Source organism: Marmota monax, unplaced genomic scaffold (genome assembly GCF_021218885.2).
Source record: "Marmota monax isolate L192 unplaced genomic scaffold, Marmota_monax_Labrador192_F-V1.1 WCK01_AAM20220418_F8-fsc00050, whole genome shotgun sequence".
Taxonomy (NCBI): domain Eukaryota; kingdom Metazoa; phylum Chordata; class Mammalia; order Rodentia; family Sciuridae; genus Marmota; species Marmota monax.
In genome coordinates, this window is record NW_026694552.1 from 7,140,891 (window position 1) to 7,158,825 (window position 17,935).

At 35.0% G+C, this 17,935-nt stretch overlaps 1 protein-coding gene across 1 annotated transcript in view; it reads left to right on the forward strand.

The window, feature by feature from the left end:
- Col4a5 (collagen type IV alpha 5 chain) overlaps positions 1-17,935 on the forward strand; it is a 225,974-nt gene that overhangs the window by 135,546 nt on the left and 72,493 nt on the right. The window contains exons 22-30 of the mRNA XM_046420818.2: positions 2,704-2,796; positions 3,079-3,149; positions 3,486-3,677; positions 5,002-5,170; positions 10,384-10,476; positions 10,580-10,684; positions 12,038-12,135; positions 13,339-13,489; positions 16,019-16,132. Coding sequence (XP_046276774.1) covers positions 2,704-2,796; positions 3,079-3,149; positions 3,486-3,677; positions 5,002-5,170; positions 10,384-10,476; positions 10,580-10,684; positions 12,038-12,135; positions 13,339-13,489; positions 16,019-16,132 — 1,086 coding nt within the window. The remainder of the gene's footprint in view (positions 1-2,703; positions 2,797-3,078; positions 3,150-3,485; positions 3,678-5,001; positions 5,171-10,383; positions 10,477-10,579; positions 10,685-12,037; positions 12,136-13,338; positions 13,490-16,018; positions 16,133-17,935) is intronic.

Below are 17,935 nucleotides of genomic sequence, written 5' to 3' on the forward strand. Positions count from 1 at the left end.
TGATTGCTATAAACTTCCCTGCTAGTATTGCTTTTGCTGTATCCCATAGCGTTGGGTATGCTGTGTCTCCAGTTTTCTTTTAGGTGTTTTATCATTTTACCTTTCACATTTTAATCTTTGTTTTTATCTTCAGTTAATTTTTATGTATAGTTTGAATCAGAGATCAAAGTAGTTTTTTTTCTCCTATAGATATACTGTTGACTCAGTATTATAATACAAAAGACCATCAAAATTTTATTAATACTTTTGTATTACTTATAATAATGTATTCATTTCATTAAAACATTTATTGGAAATCATGACTATATATGTGTGAGTCTGATTTTGACCTCTCTATTCTGTTTTTTTTTTTTATTTCTCTCTCCTTGCATCAATACCAGACTGTCTTAATTATTGTGGCTTTGTAGTAAGTCTTATATATTGTAGATTCTTTGTATTTTTATACATCTAAGAATTATCTGTTCAACTTTTAATTTTGAAATGCTCAGTCCTTATTCCTCTTCCATACCTAAACTCATTCATCCAGTTCTTTGACTTTTTAAAAATTTATATATGACAGCAGAATGCATTATAATTCTTATTACACATTCATATCTCTGGTTGTATACAACGTATATTCACAACAATTTGTGACCTCATACAGGTATTTTGGATAATAATGATCATCACATTCCACCATCATTAATAACCCCATGCTCTCTTCCTTCCCCTCCTACCCCTCTGACCTATCTAGAGTTCATCTATTCCTCCCATGCTCAATGTCCCTATCCCACTATGAATCAGCCTCCTTATATCAGAGAAAACATTCAGCATTTGGTTTTTTGGGATTAGCTAACTTCACTTAGCATTATCTTCTCTAACTCCATTTACTTGCAAATGCCATGATTTTATTCTCTTTTATTGCTGAGTAATATTCCATTGTGTATATATGCCACTTTTTTTATCCATTCATCTATTGAAGAGCATCTAGGTTGGTTCCACAGTCTTGCTTTTGTGAATTGTGCTGCTATAAATGTTGATGTGGCTGTGTTCCTGTTGTATGCTGTTTTTAAGTCCTTCGGGTATAGTCCAAGACAAGGAATCTCCATACTGCTTTCCAAATTGGCTGCACCAATTTGCAGTCCCACCAGCAATGTATGAGTGTGCCTTTTTCCCCACATCCTCGCCAACCCTTAGTCTTGTTTGTATGCATAATAGCTGCCATTCTGACTGGAGTGAGATGAAATCTTAGAGTGGTTTTGATTTGCATTTCTCTAATTGCTAGTGATGATGAACATTTTTTTCATATATTTTTGATTGATTGTATATCATCTTCTGAGAAGTGTCTGTTCAGATCCTTGGCCCATTTATTGAAAATACTATGAACTTGTCAGTTACTTCCAAATTTCTGTCTCCTGTCCAGGTATAACTCTTTGCCTTTAGATTTGTGTGTGAAACTACTTGGTCAATGTTTTGAACTTGACATCCTGATCAAGTTACAATCCTAATTTCTGCTACTTCCTTTTCCACAATTGCTTTACTGCCATCTTCCCCTTCTTACATGAAAAGTAATCTGCTCTAGCCTTCTAGTTGTTTCAGGTTAAATAACCCTGGAGTCATCCTTGATAGCTCTCTTCTTTTGTATTCCATGTATGATCCATGAGAACATCCCATTGGCTCTACTTTAAACCTAACCAATTCTGATCATCTTCATTGCTGTAACTCCGGAATGAACTACCATCTCTCTCATAGAACCCTATAGAAGTAGCCTCTTAAGTAGTTTCCATCCTTGCCCTTAGAGCTTATTGTTAACGTAACAACCTTTGCTTTTCTTTTTAAATTCTTCTACAAGATTCTCATTTTACTCATAATAAAAGCTACTGAGTTTACCATGACCTATACAATACTCCATGAGAACCCATTCCTTATAAACAGTTTACTCTCTGATGTGGTTCTACTTTATTCTGCTTCAGCAATCTGGTCTGTTTGCTATTCCTTATGCACATGTGTCACCCTCTAAGTTTTTTTTTTTTTCCTCATGTATTTTCTTTTCAATGAGGTCTACCCTGACCGCTCTATTTGAGTTTGCAACCTTCCTTCCACTCACCCATCCCTAGCATACCCAATCTCATTTACCAAGCTCTGCATTTACTACAAACATAACACTTTAATATATTTTAAAATACTTACTATACTTAATATAATAAAATGTTTAATATATAATTTATTGCCTTCATTGTTTATCATTCCTTTCTACTGGTGGAATGTGAGCTCCACAAAGGCATGGATTTTTGTCTGTTTTGTCTGTCAGTGCATCACAAATACCTGGAACAGTACTTGGCATACAGTGGACACTTAGTAAATATTGATCAATGAATTGATTCTACACGTAAGCTTCTCTAAATACACTGTTAGGTAGAAATGTTATCCCTTACTACTATATTCTTTAGGACTTCTCTAAAGAAGGTTTAAGTACCCCCTTCCAGCCAGACATGGTGGTACATGTCTGAAATCCCATTGACTCAGGAAGATGAAACAGGAGGTTCACTAGTTCAAAGTAGCCTCAGCAACCTAGGGAGACTCTATTTCAATGTAAAATAGAAAGGGCAGGGGATGTATATCAGTGGTAAAGTGCCTCTGGGTTTGTTTAATCCTCAATACCATCCTCAAACCATCTCCAAAGTATTCCTTCTAGGTAATAATTTTTATTATAATTTTTACCAGGTGACAAGGGTGACACCTGCTTCAACTGCATTGGAACTGGTATTTCAGGGCCTCCAGGCCAACCTGGTTTGCCAGGTCTCCCAGGTCCTCCAGGTAAAACATTCTGCGTAAAATATTTCTTGGATAGATTCTAGTAAGTTAGAGTTAATAAATACCAGCAGGTACAATATTATACATAACATGAAATATTAAATTTATTTAAAATAAAGGATGATTTCATTTCAAGATTTTAAAAGAGGAAAATAAAAATGCAAATTAAGTGAGATAGAATGGGATTCTTATTTTAAAACTTGATTTCATGACTTGATGATTTCTATGAGCTTTATTGAGGTTTCAAGCTCAAAACTCACATTATTTTATGTGTATGCATGCTAGGATCTCTTGGTTTCCCTGGACAGAAAGGTGAAAAAGGACATGCTGGAGCAATCGGTCCCAAAGGATTACCAGTAAGTTTAAGTATATTATAAATCAAAAAGAATTAGAGGAAAGTCATACACACTTTGAGTTTCACTTATGGAGTGATTAGATAGTTGTTAGATAGATTATAGATAGATATTTTATATAGACATGTATATAGAGAGATAGATATATTTTATATTAAATTGTAATTTATTTGATTCCTTGACCCTCCCTGACTTGTGCCTTACTTGATTTTATTATTTTTTACACTAAATGTTATTATTGATGGATTAAACTGTAGAGAAGAAAGTATTACGAAAAATGAAACTGATTTTTTTTTTCTCTTTCTTGTCCCCCTCTACTTTGATATTTCCCCCACTCAGGGCATACCAGGAGCTCCAGGTGCTCCAGGTTTTCCTGGATCTAAAGGTGAACCTGGTGACATCCTCACTTTTCCAGGAATGAAGGGTGACAAAGGAGAATTAGGCTCCCCTGGAGTTCCAGGGCTTCCTGGTTTACCTGGCACTCCTGGACAGGATGGATTGCCAGGACTTCCTGGCCCCAAAGGAGAGCCTGTGAGTTGGTTTGATATTCTTGGTCTTTTAATGTTGAATTTCCACACTGAAATGTTTTCTAGGAGTTGGGTGTGGTGGTGTGCACCACCCAGCTACCTTGGAGGCTGAGGCAGGATAATTTCAAGTTCAAGTCTATCCTGAGCAACTTAGTGAAACCCTGTCTAAAAATTTAAAAAATAAAATAAAATAAAAGGTCTGAGGATGTAACTCAGTACTAGAGCACCTGCCTAACATGTGCAGAGCCCTAGGTTTAATCACCAGTATCCAAAAAAAAATAGTTTCCTAAATTAAAATAAAGGATAGGCCTTGTGCTAAGTTGTACACCCAATCTATGCTCAAAAAATATGATTACATATAGTAATAGTACACCATTACTTGTAGTATTTCCTTACTATTCTTATGATTCAGTTCAATTTCTAACACATTAGTATATTACTACTGGATATGAATAGGTAGGCAGGAGATTAAGATGCTTGAGTCATCATGAGGTTCATCCATTTCTTGTTCCACATATTTATAGCTGACAACCAGATATTTGTGCTTTTTATGTAAAGTATTCTTAGTAGTATGAGTATATGGCCATGTTAAATGTGCCACAGAGCCAAATATCGAACATTAAGGAGCAATCTCATTTTGGGCATAACACATGGCCCAGAATGTTTAGGTTGGAAGTATATTTTATAATATGTTAGCTAGACTATAACCTTCTTGACTTTTATTAGGTTGTAAGCTTCATGAGAGTCGAGATTTGTGTCTACTTATATTCTCTGCTATATTCTCACACTTGACACATAGGACTTGCTCAAATATATTTGTTGAAAGAGTGAATAACTAAGTGAATTGATCCTACATACCAACCATTCCATAATAGCACCTATACTTATATAGCTGTTAAGAAAAACAATTTATGACTATATCATTTCCTTAGTTATATTAAATAATACCAACCTAAGTCGGGCATAATGGCACATGTCTGTAATCCCAGAGGCTTGGGAGGCTGAGGCAGGAGGATCATGAGTTCAAAGCCAGCTGCAGCAACTCAGGAAGTCCCTAAGCAAGACCCTATCTCTAAATAAAATACCAAAAGGACTGGGGGTGTGGCTCAGTATATAAATATCCCTGGATTCAATCCTCAGTGCCAAGAAAAAGAAGAAAAGAGAGGAAAAGAGACCCCTGACTTAAAAAAAAAATTAAATGGCTAGGGATGTGACCCAGTAGTTAACTACCCTAGGGTTCAGTCCCTGGTACAAAGAATAATGATAGTACCAACCTACAGATAGTTGTTATATCTTTGTGTTTCTGTAGTAAACTTTTCCCTTTTCAGGGTGGAATTGCTTTTAAGGGTGAAAGAGGTCCCCCTGGGAACCCAGGTTTACCAGGTCTCCCAGGAGATATGGGGCCTATGGGCCCTGTTGGTTTTGGCCCTCCAGGCCCAGCAGGTGAAAAAGGCATACAAGGTGTAGCAGGAAATCCAGGCCAGCCAGGAATACCAGGTAAGTTTACTCTTATTATTTGTTCTATTTTAAGTTTTGTGCTTAAGAGTGTACACATATTATCATGTAGATGCACTTGGCTTCCTTTCCTGAGAGATGTATTTCCCTAGCCTTTTATATTTGGACTCTTCAGAGCTCCATAGCAAGGCAACACAATATTTTAAGGGGGAATTCTTTTTAAATTTTTGTTCTTTTTAAGTGCATGATCTATAATGCAAAGTTTAATAAATAATTATAATAGAAACACACATGTAATTATCACACACATCAAGAAATAGAACATTGCCAGCATCCTAAAAACCTCTGCCTTCTTGTTCCTGTTCTTGCCTGATCATCATACCCTTCTTTCTCTCCAAAAGTAACCACTGCTGTGACTTTTGCATGATTTTTTTCCATTTCCCACTGTTGTATCACTTATATATGCATTCCTAAAAAATACTTCAATTTTGCTTCTTTTTGAGCTTCATATTAGTGGAATCATAGGGTAAGTGTTCTTTGTGTTAACTTTGTGTGTAGCTATATTATATTCATTTTCATTGCTGTATATATATATATATATATAGATAGATAGATAGATAGATAGATAGATAGATAGATAGATGTAGTATCCCATTGTGTGTGTGTGTGTGTGTGTATGTGTTTTACAATTCATTTATCCATTCTTTGTTCAATGAATCAATGGGTTATTTGCAATTTGGACCTATTATAAAAAATGTTTTTATGTACAGTCATACACAAACACACACACACGCACGCACACACATGCACGCACACACACACACACACACACACACTGGTGTTCACATGCTCACACTTCTGTAGGGCAGGGGTTAATAACAACAACCCATTTATCAAATCCATCTCATTATCTGTTGTTACAAATAATTTTTTATTTGTACATATCCATGCCCAATCACCATTGTCTATAGTTATTTTTTGAGCAATAACAGCAGAAAAGAGTACTTACTAAAGAGACCATATGGTCCACAAAGCCTAAGGTACTTACTCTCAGGTCCTTTTCAGAAAAAGCTTACCAATCCCTGAGTTAAAGTATATATTTAAGATTTAACTTTTATGAAGCAGAGGATATGACATTTTGAGGCAGCTTGACTAGATATCCAGAGCAAATATGCCAATATACTAGCATAAGAGATGTTGGAGATTTTATTGCTCTACATATTTGCTGATATTTTATTTTGTCATACTTTAACATTTTTGCTAGTATATTAAGTGCAATATATCTTGGCAGTTTCATTTTGTGTTAAAATTTAGTGCCTTCTCATATATTTATTGGCCATTTGATTTCCTTTTGTGAAATGTTTGTTTTTACCAGTTTTCCTATTGGAATATTTGTTTTTATTATTGATTTTGAGAAGTTCTTTATATATTCAGTGTATTACTTCTTTGTTAGCTATGCATTTTGCAAGAAATCTTTACTTACCATGGGTCTACCTTTTGTATTCCCTGATGTCTTTAATAAACAAAAATCAGCTTTAATATGGTCATATTTGTTGGTCTTTTTCTCTCATGGTTAGTGCTTGTTATGTCATGTTTAGGAAATTTTTCTTTGTCCTGAGCCAATTTTAAGCCTCTCTTTCAATTAATGAGAAATGGTTGTACTTGGACTTTGTACATATAAAACCTAAAAGTGTCATTAGCTAACCAAAAATAAATACTTTCCTTGTTTACTACAATTTTTAAACTGACTTACATTTTTAAAAATATATTTAAAGATACTATCTTGTAAAAGGGTTCTCCAAAGGATTGGAACTATTAGGAAGAATAGATAGATAAGAAGGGTTTTTTTTCCTTTAAAGAGGAACTAATACCAATACTTTTCAAGCTACTTCGGGAAATAGAAAAAGAGGGAGAACTTCCAAATTCATTCTACGAGGCCAACATCACCCTGATACCTAAACCAGACAAAGACACTTCAAAGAAAGAAAACTACAGACCAATATCTCTAATGAACCTAGATGCAAAAATCCTCAATAAAATTCTGGCCACTCGGATACAAAAACTTATCAAAAAATTGTGCACCATGATCAAGTAGGATTCATCCCTGGGATGCAAGGCTGGTTCAATATACGGAAATCAATAAATGTTATTCACCACATCAATAGACTTAAAAATAAGAATCATATGATCATCTCGATAGATGCGGAAAAAGCATTCGACAAAGTACAGCATCCCTTTATGTTCAAAACTCTAGAAGAACTAGGGATAACAGGAACATACCTCAATATTGTAAAAGCAATCTATGCTAAGCCTCAGGCTAGCATCATTCTGAATGGAGAAAAATTGAAGGCATTCCCTCTAAAATCTGGAACAAGACAGGGATGCCCTCTCTCACCACTTCTGTTCAACATAGTTCTCGAAACACTGGCCAGAGCAATTAGACAGACGAAAGAAATTAAAGGCATCAAAATAGGAAAAGAAGAACTTAAATTATCACTATTTGCAGATGACATGATTCTATACCTAGCAGACCCAAAAGGCTCTACAAAGAAACTATTAGAGCTAATAAATGAATTCAGCAAAGTGGCAGGATATAAAATCAACACGCATAAATCAAAGGCATTCCTGTATATCAGCGACAAAGCCTCTGAAATGGAAATGAGGACAACCACTCCAATCACAATATCTTCAAATAAAATAAAATACTTGGGAATCAACCTAACAAAAGAGGTGAAAGACTTATACAATGAAAACTACAGAACCCTAAATAGAGAAATAGAAGAAGATCTTAGAAGATGGAAAAATATACCCTGTTCATGGATAGGCAGAACTAACATCATCAAAATGGCGATATTACCAAAAGTTCTCTATAGGTTTAATGCAATGCCAATCAAAATCCCAACGGCATTTCTTGTAGAAATAGAGAAAGCAATCATGAAATTCATATGGAAAAACAAAAGACCCAGAATAGCAAAAACAATGCTAAGCAGGAAGTGTGAATCAGGCGGTATAGCGATACCAGACTTCAAACTATACTACAGAGCAATAGTAACAAAAACAGCATGGTACTGGTACCAAAACAGGCGGGTGGACCAATGGTACAGAATAGAGAAAAATCCATATGCAACAAAATGAAACTGAATCCCTTTCTCTCGCCATGCACAAAAGTTAATTCAAAATGGATCAAGGAGCTTGATATCAAATCAGAGACACGCCGTCTGATAGAAGAAAAAGTTGGCTACGATCTACATACTGTGGGGTCGGGCTCCAAATTCCTCAATAGGACACCCATAGCACAAAAGTTAATAACTAGAATCAACAAATGGGACTTACTCAAACTAAAAAGTTTTTTCTCAGCAAAAGATACAATAAGAGAGGTAAATAGAGAGCCTACATCCTGGGAACAAATCTTTACTCCTCACACTTCAGATAGAGCCCTAATATCCAGAGTATACAAAGAACTCAAAAAATTAGACAATAAGAGAACAAACAACCCAATCAACAAATGGGCCAAGGACCTGAACAGACACTTCTCAGAGGAGGACATACAATCAATCAACAAGTACATGAAAAAATGCTCACCATCTCTAGCAGTCAGAGAAATGCAAATCAAAACCACCCTAAGATACCATCTCACTCCAGTTAGATTGGCAGCCATTATGAAGTCAAACAACAAGTGCTGGCGAGGATGTGGGGAAAAGGGTACACTTGTACATTGCTGGTGGGACTGCAAATTGGTCCAGCCAATTTGGAAAGCAGTATGGAGATTTCTTGGAAAGCTGGGAATGGAGCCACCATTTGACCCAGCTATTCCCCTTCTCGGTCTATTCCCTAAAGACCTAAAAAGAGCATGCTACAGGGACACTGCTACATCGATGTTCATAGCAGCACAATTCACAATAGCTAGACTGTGGAACCAACCTAGATGCCCTTCAATGGATGAATGGATAAAAAAATGTGGCATTTATACACAATGGAGTATTACTCTGCATTAAAAAATGACAAAATCATAGAATTTACAGGGAAATGGATGGCATTAGAGCAGATTATGCTAAGTGAAGCTAGCCAGTCCCTAAAAAACAAATGCCAAATGTCTTCTTTGATATAAGGAGAGTAACTAAGAACAGAGTAGGGTCGAAGAGCATGAGAAGAAGATTAACATTAAACAGGGATGAGAGGTGGGAGGGAAAGGGAGAGAGAAGGGAAAATGCATGGAAATGGAAGGAGACCCTCAGAGTTATACAAAAGTACATACAAGAGGAAGTGAGGGGAAGGGGAAAAATAATATAAGGGGGACAAACGAATGTCAGTAGAGGGAGCAGAGAGAGAAGATTGGAGGGGAGGGGAGGGGAGGGGGGATAGTAGAGGATAGGAAAGGCAGCAGAATACAACAGACACTAGTATGGCAATATGTAAATCAATGGATGTGTAACTGATGTGATTCTGCAATCTGTATATGGGGTAAAAATGGGAGCTCATAACCCACTTGAATCAAATTGTGAAATATGATATATCAAGAACTATGTAATGTTTTGAACAGCCAACAATAAAAAATAAAAAAAAAAAAGAAGGGGTTTTTTTTAGGGAAATTGACTCACATGACTATGGAGACTGAGATTTCCCATGATAGGCTTTTTGTAAGCTGGAGAAGTAGGGAAGAAGGTAGTGTATCTTGTTCCAAGTCCAAAGGCCTGAGAACCTGGGAGCTGCTGGTGACGGTCCCAGAGTTTGAAGGTTGGAAAAACTGTAGTTGTGATTTTCAAGAGCAGGAGAAAATGAGTGTTTGAGCTCCAGAGGAGAGAGAGAACAAATTTGCCTGTTTTCTGCCCTTCTGTTCTATCCAGACCCTCAGATGTTGCATGATGCTGGACCACACTGGATGAGGCAGGTCTTCCTTACTCAGTCCACTAATGCCAATACCAATTTCTCATAGAATCACCCCCACAGGCATACCCAGAAATAATGTTTTACCAGCTATCTCGTTATCCCCTAACCCAGTGAAGTTGACATCTAAAATTAATCACATCTTCAACCATGGAAATTCTTAAAGCCATCATCTACTTTTTCTCTTTGAAATTTCTTACTTACATTTGATACTTTCCTAGAATATATAATGTGGTATTGTTTTCTTGTGGGTTTTTGTTAATTTGCATTTTCAAAGGATTTTTGACAATTCCCTCTTTTGTTGTTAATTAAATGAGAGTTTTAGTTAAATAAACACTTTTCAATCACCACTGATCCATTCTTGTTTTCAGGTCCTAAAGGTGATCCAGGTCAGACCATAACCCAGCCAGGGAAGCCTGGCCTGCCTGGTAATCCAGGCAGAGATGGTGAAATAGGACTTCCAGGTATGTGAGGAATTTATTTCAAAATATCTCTACCACTTGTTAGCTTCTTTTTTTTTTTTTTTGAATGTTTCCCTTTCAACAACTGCTGTTTCTTTCTCAATAGGTGACCCTGGACTCCCAGGCCAACCAGGCTTTCCAGGAATACCTGGTAGCAAAGGAGAACCAGGTATCCCTGGAATTGGGCTTCCTGGACCCCCTGGTCCCAAAGGTATGTTGGAATGGATTTTAGGCAGGGTACATTACCTGGTTAGTATGATGTTATTCTTTGATAATGAATCATTAATAACTTTTCTGTGTGCTACAAAGAATTTAAATGAAATGTTACAGTGTCTATGCACTTTAAGTTCATGATGTTTAACTAAAATGGTATAGTCATAAAATATCTAAGTTTTATATATATACACATATATACATATATGCAAAAATTATTTATAAGCCAAAAATCATAATAATTATTATATTTTGAGTTCATCATTATGTCCTCTGAGTTTCAAATGGTTCCTTACACACAGAAAACACTCAGTAGATACTTGTTGAATTAATGGATTGTATTAAACAGAATAAAGATCTACTGTATACATTTATCCACTGTTTTACCTCAAATAAAAAAAAAACTTTCTTGATTTATTGAAATTTTTATTACTTTTGCTTTAGTTGTGCTTTATTCCTCACAGAACTCATTCTTATTGAAGGGTACACATTCATGTGAGAACAGTTCTTAAATGTGTTCTTACTCATTTATACCAAATATTTTCAAAAGCCTCAGATTTCATTTTATACGTAGAGGTACAGATAATATTTACAATTGTTTTTTTTTCCATGGGGGGAGTACCAGGGATTGAACCCAGGGGCACTTAACCACTGAGTCACATCTCCAACCCTTTTTGAGATGAGGTCTGGATAAGTTGCTAGGGCCTCATTAAATTGATGAGACTGGGGGGCTGGGTTTGTGGCTCAGTGGTAGAGCACTAGCCTAGCATGTGTGAGGCACTGGGTTCAATCCTCAGCACCACATAAAAATAAATAAATAAAATAAAGTCATTGTGTCCACCTATAACTAAAAAACTATTTTAAAAAATTGATAAGACACTTTGAACTTAAAATCCCAGCTACCTCAGCCTTTCAAGCTGCTGGAATTTCAGGTATGCACCTCCATGCCTGGCTCTACAGTTGTTTTTAGCTCATTTACAGAAGTATATGGGAGACATTTTATCCTATATTCAAATGCAGCAGAAGCTCCTCTGAGTTTTTTGTGTGGAATTTATTCCTTAAGTTTATTTCTGTCTTGTTGTGTAAGAGTAATTTTTTTTCTTCAGAAGAATGTATCTTCTGCACATTACCTCTATGTGAAAATAAAATGATCATAAGGTGATTGAGAGAGACTATCAGACATTTGTAAGGCTTGATCCCAAGTAATCATGCAGTATGTCATTGTGCTTTTAACATGTTACTATAGTCACTAAGCATATTGATAAGGTGAGAATGTGAGGTTGATAATTTTAATATATTTCTTCAAGTGTCTCCTCTTTGGGAACTAAAACATGGCATGTTAATTTTACAGGTTTTCCTGGAATTCCAGGACCTCCAGGTGCACCTGGGACACCTGGAAGAATTGGTCTAGAAGGCCCACCTGGGCCACCAGGCTTTCCAGGACCAAAGGTCTGGGTATTTTAAGTTATTCCATCTCATTTTCCTATATCTTTAGTTCTGTCTATTTAATTTTTGACACTATCTTAAGTTTTTAGGGTACAGACAAAATCTAACTGATTATGTTTTAATTTCAGTATATTTAACACAAAACCATCTTTAATAGTCCAAGAAGTTATACTTGAATACAAAAAAAGAGCTTTTGATCTTGTATTAAAATGGCCAGTTATTTAATGATCAGCTTCCCCGTTGCTTCCCTACACTATCCTATTTCATATCTGGCCATGCTTGTGCAATGATTGATTGAAAAGGTGTTGAATGTATTAAGACCTTCCCATACTGTTTTCTTCAGTCCCATTTCCATCATAGATACTGTCGCTGCTATTAACAGTAATAATAATCATAAAAGATTTGTATTTGTTAGTATTCATTTCTTTATCTAATCTCGAACTACCCTTAGACATCCTTCAGCAAACTGCTGCAGTATGTAATTATCCTGACTGTTCTTGTATTTTCTCTGAGCTTAATTAATTTAAACTTCCTGTGTTTTATCATTATTACTCCTTTTCCATGGGAAAAAGAGCTGACCATGACCTTGGCTTCCATGAGCAAACCATTTCTCTGTTGGTTGATTATTTTTCTTTTAATATAAAAATTTTCAAGTAAACACAAAAGTAAAAAAGTAATACAATGAACTTTCTTATATGTATATCATTCAGATGAAAAATTATTAAGATTTTATCATAATTACTTAATGTATTCCTTTTTTCTTTCTGAAATCTTAACCAAAATCTCAAAATCATGTTGTTCGACCCACAAATACTTTGGTGTTCACCCCTAAGTAAGTGGACATTTTATATAAAAATCAAAATGCCATTATCATACTTGGTCAAATTAATAATAATTATTTGAGAGTATCTAATACTCAGTCTATAATCACATTTCCTTGTTTGAGAATCTCATGTTCTCTGCTATCTCTTCCTTATTCTGAAACCAGTCCAACTCATTTAATTTGTTTAACAAAACCCTGTTTTCCACCCTTCCAGATGTTCTTTCTAAGATACCAATTACATTTCATTTAATTTATTCTCTTCTTTTCCCAATGGAAAAAAGAATATTACTTTGTATTTTCTGCTTTAAATTCCCTCTAGTAAAAAATAAGCACTAGGAAAATCATGGAAGTTTTTGTTGTGTTTTGTCATGTGTATGCTTAAGGGAGAGCCAGGATTTGGGTTACCTGGGCCACCTGGGCCACCGGGACTCCCAGGTTTCAAAGGAACGCTTGGTCCAAAAGGTGATCGTGGCTTCCCAGGACCTCCAGGTCCTCCTGGACGCACTGGTTTGGATGGACTACCTGGACCAAAAGGTATGGAAGCTGTTGCTACTTCTCAATTTGATTTTAACTTTTATAGTAATTGAAACCTGTAAGAAAGTTTATGGGTAACAATCCCAATTGCCTGGAAAGCACATACTGTCCCTCTGGCACTGCTATATATTTTTTTAACTTTCCATTGACTATTTTTTTCTTTTATTTCATTGGATAGATAATAAAAAATATAAATGTATAAAAGTAACACTGGGAAGTATTTTATTCATCTCATCCCCTTATACTCTGTTCCTCTTCATTTCCATATTCACTTTTTAATTTCTTGATAGAACTCAGGGGCACTCGACTACTGAGCCACATCCCAGCCCTATTTTGCATTTTATTTAGAGACAGGGTCTCACTAAGTTGTTTAGTGCCTCACTTTTGCTGAGGCTGGCTTTGAACTCACGATCTTCCTGTCTCAGCCTCCTGAACCACTGGGATTTGAGGTGTGTGCCACCATGCCTGGCTATAAACATATGTTTTATTTTCTGCATTTCTTGAAAGATAAAGAAAATAAAATACCTTTTGGCTTTTTTTCACTTTGCTTATTTCACTTAACTGTAAATCTTAGAGATCACTCCATAGTACATAGACACCTTGAGTGTAAAAATGGCTGCCTAGTTTTGATTTGCATGAATATACTTAAGTTTATTCCACCAGTTACTAATTGCTAGAATGGATTTTTGCCAGTCTTTTCTTATTAACCAATCATGCCACAGTGAATGTACTTTTGCACACATTATTTTGGATGTGCTTAGGTATACTAATAGAATGGAGTAATGAAAATGGATTTTCTGAATAAAGGGTAAATGTACCCTAAGTATTGTCAGATTCCTCTTCATTTGAACCATTTTACACTCCAACAGCAATGTATGAATGTGCTGGTTTCCCCAAAGCATTGCTAACTGAAGGTGCTGAAAAACTCCCAAATTTTATAAATTTATAAATAGTTAGCCTGATAGAAATAAGTAGGTTTCTTAGTATGCTTCTATTCTTAAATTTTTATGGTGGAAAATTTAAAATATATGAAAAAAGTAAACGAATTATACAGTGAACAGTCATATTCCACTGTCGTGGTTCTATAATTAACATTTTCTCTCCCTGCCATACTTTATTTTTTTAATTTTCAAATATAGAGTCTAGTGATAGAGCATTGGCTAGCATGCTCAAGGCCCCAGGTCTGATCCCCAACACCAGAAAAAAATTATATGAATAGCACAAAGTTATAATACACAAGCTTTGTCACATATCTCTCTAACTATCCCGCTCTCTACCTGTTGATTTATTTTTGCATACATTTTAGATAAATTACAGCAGGAAACTTCTACCTAAATACTTTAACATGCCTAACATAACTAAACTTTCATAGCTGTTTATTTTTTTCTTGTGATATTCACATTGAATGAGATGAATAAATCTTATCAGTACATTTGCTAGATTTTTCCAATTTATACAGCTTGTAATCCAAATTCCTATCAAGATATCATCCCAGTGCTGGGAATGTAACTCAATGGTAAAGCACTTGCTTGGCATGCACAAGGCCATGAGTCCAGTCCCCAACACCTCAAAAAAGAGACCATCCCAGAAATTTTCCATATGTCCCCATATGGTCAGTCCCTTCCCCAACATCCATAGTTGGCAACTATACTGCTATGATTGTTTTATTATAAGTTAGTCTATACCTGTTGTAGAACTCCTTATAAATGGAATCACACAATGTGTACATTATTTGTAAGGCTTCTTTCAATAGCATAATATTTTTGATATCCATCCATGTTGTTGTGTTAATCAGTAGTTATTATCTTTCAATGAAATTATTGAATGTTACTGTTTGAATATACTATGGACACCTGGTTCAAAAGTATCATCATGAAAAGTAGAATGGTGTGCTAAGAAATATTTAATTAAAATAAATAAATGCTATTTATGATTGTAACAAAATGTATGTTACATCCTCAGTACCACATAAAAATAAATAAAATAAAAGTATTGTGTCCAACTACAACTAAAAAATATGTGTGTGTATATATATATATATATAAATTTTCATTTCCTTTTTTAAAATGAATAAATAATTTGAATTATTTTCCTTATTTGCCTTGACCAGGCGATCACTGTGTAATTCACAAAATGTTACATCACAAAATTAACAAAATGTGCCTAATTATAAGAAGTATTAAGACTCTTTATTATTAGCACCTTGATAATGGTAGAATTAATTGGGTAATAAATCATATACATTAAAAGGAAGACTAAGTGATGTCAACTGTCCCCAAATTCATGTTGTGTAATGTTTGGTGAGGTTAATTAAGACACTGAAATTGATTGCTCATCTTATGTTAAATTATGAAACTGTAATTATGTAATCCCTCTCCAGGTACTTATGTGTACTTTTCTTCTTGAATGAATGTCCAGTTTTTCAAGATCTTTGTTGAATATTATGGGCCTTTTTACATGGGTATTGTGGTTTTTGAGGACTGATGACTCACCTGTTATTAATATCTAAACTATATTTATTTATTAAAGGTGATATTGGACCAAATGGACAACCTGGGCCAGGAGGACCTCCTGGGCTGCCAGGAATTGGTGTTCAGGGACCACCAGGACCACCAGGGATTCCTGGACCAATAGGCCAACCTGGTAAGATTGGAGTTAATAGGTATTTTATAGCAATCATAGCTTGGTTAGCTCATCAATAAAGTGAAAACTATGTAACCATCTTTGACAAACCTATTTAAGATATAAACTATCCATATGTATAATTTTGTATGTAAAATTATTCATATGTAAAATTAAAAAAATATAGGTCAGAGCAAAGAGTTACTTTAATCCCCAATATCTCCCTTCCTGTTCATGTAAATTTCATTTATTTCCACTAATGCAGTTTAATCAATTGCAATTTGTTATCATTGACATAATCATTAAGCTAGATATAGTTTTGGAAGCATAGACTTTAAACTCCTATGCAGCAATAATAGACCTTTGTATGTGGAACCTCCAAACATTTCTTACCACATGAACTAAGGTTAGGGCTCACCAAAGAAACTCTTTAAAAATATAATATAGAGGGGCTGGGGTTGTGGCTCAATGGTAGAGCGCTCACCTAGCATGTGTGAGCCACTGGGTTTTATCCTCAGCACCACATAAAAATAAATAAAATAAAATAAAGGTATTGTGTCTACCTGCAACTAAAAAATAAATATTTGACTATATATATGATCACCTCTAATAGGTGATCACTGTGTAACTTAGGTCTCTAAACTATTTTTCTTGTATTGTTTATTTAATACTTGAAAAGTATTTGTCAACATGTAACTTAATGGTTTTGCCTCCATAAGAAAATGATAAGGTTCTTCTCTGTTTGTGTGAGAGTATATTGAGATTGATGATTTTGAGTCATCTGGTGATGTGAATTCTTATTATTTTAATCTAAGCAGTCACAGTAAGGGCAAACCTGAGGCTGACATTATGTTATTGCAAAGTACTATGAAAATAAGTAAAATTAAAACAAAAATGGAATTTTTAGTCATTCCTTAATTCATATGAATACATTAGAAGACTTAAAACCATAGTTCAGAATATGGATACATTTACTTTGAAGCCCTAGAAATATATTTTCTGGGATGGGGATGTAGCTCAGTGGTATAGTGCTTGCTTAGCATGAATGAGGCCCTGGGCATCACAAAAAAAGAAAAGAAAGGGTATTTTTCTGGCCTTAAATGACAATAGGTATTTTGTTAAAAATCTAGATATACCAATTAACAGTATTAAAAGCCTGTAAAGTAAAGGCTATTTTTATTGTGTCCTATATTTAAAAAATTGATTTTAAGGCACAATTTACCTTTTTAATGGTGCCAGACATGTCACTACTAATTTTAAAATAAGAAAACTTTAGATTGATGTTTTGAACCAGGTTGTTATTAAATAGTTGTTTCATCACTCATGAAAAAATTATGATTCCAACTATCATGCAGAGAATCTTGAGAAAAACCTATTTTTAGGCTTGGCCATTATAGTCTTGACCTGCTGATTCACAAAGATGGATAAAAATGAATTTATCACTTCTATCGTGTTTTATTATTTCTTTTAGTTCTGGAAAGTACATGAGATTATGGGAACATTTTGAATCATTTAATCACAGCTGAGTGAGAAGTCATCATTAATACCAGCCTGAATGAAACACAAATTTGTGTATACATGCTTCATGCTTTTCAAATTCAGCTAATACTCTTCAGTGTTTCATTCATATAATGTTCTCTCCCTCTCTCCTTTTTCTTTTTCACTTCTGGGATTGAACCTAGGAGCATTCTTTCATTGTGCTACATCCCCCGTCCTTTCTAAAATTCTTTAAAATTTTGAGACAGCATCCCCCTAAGATGCCTAGGCTGATCTCATACTTGCAATTCTCCTACCTTATCTTCCAGAGTAGCAGGGATTACAGGC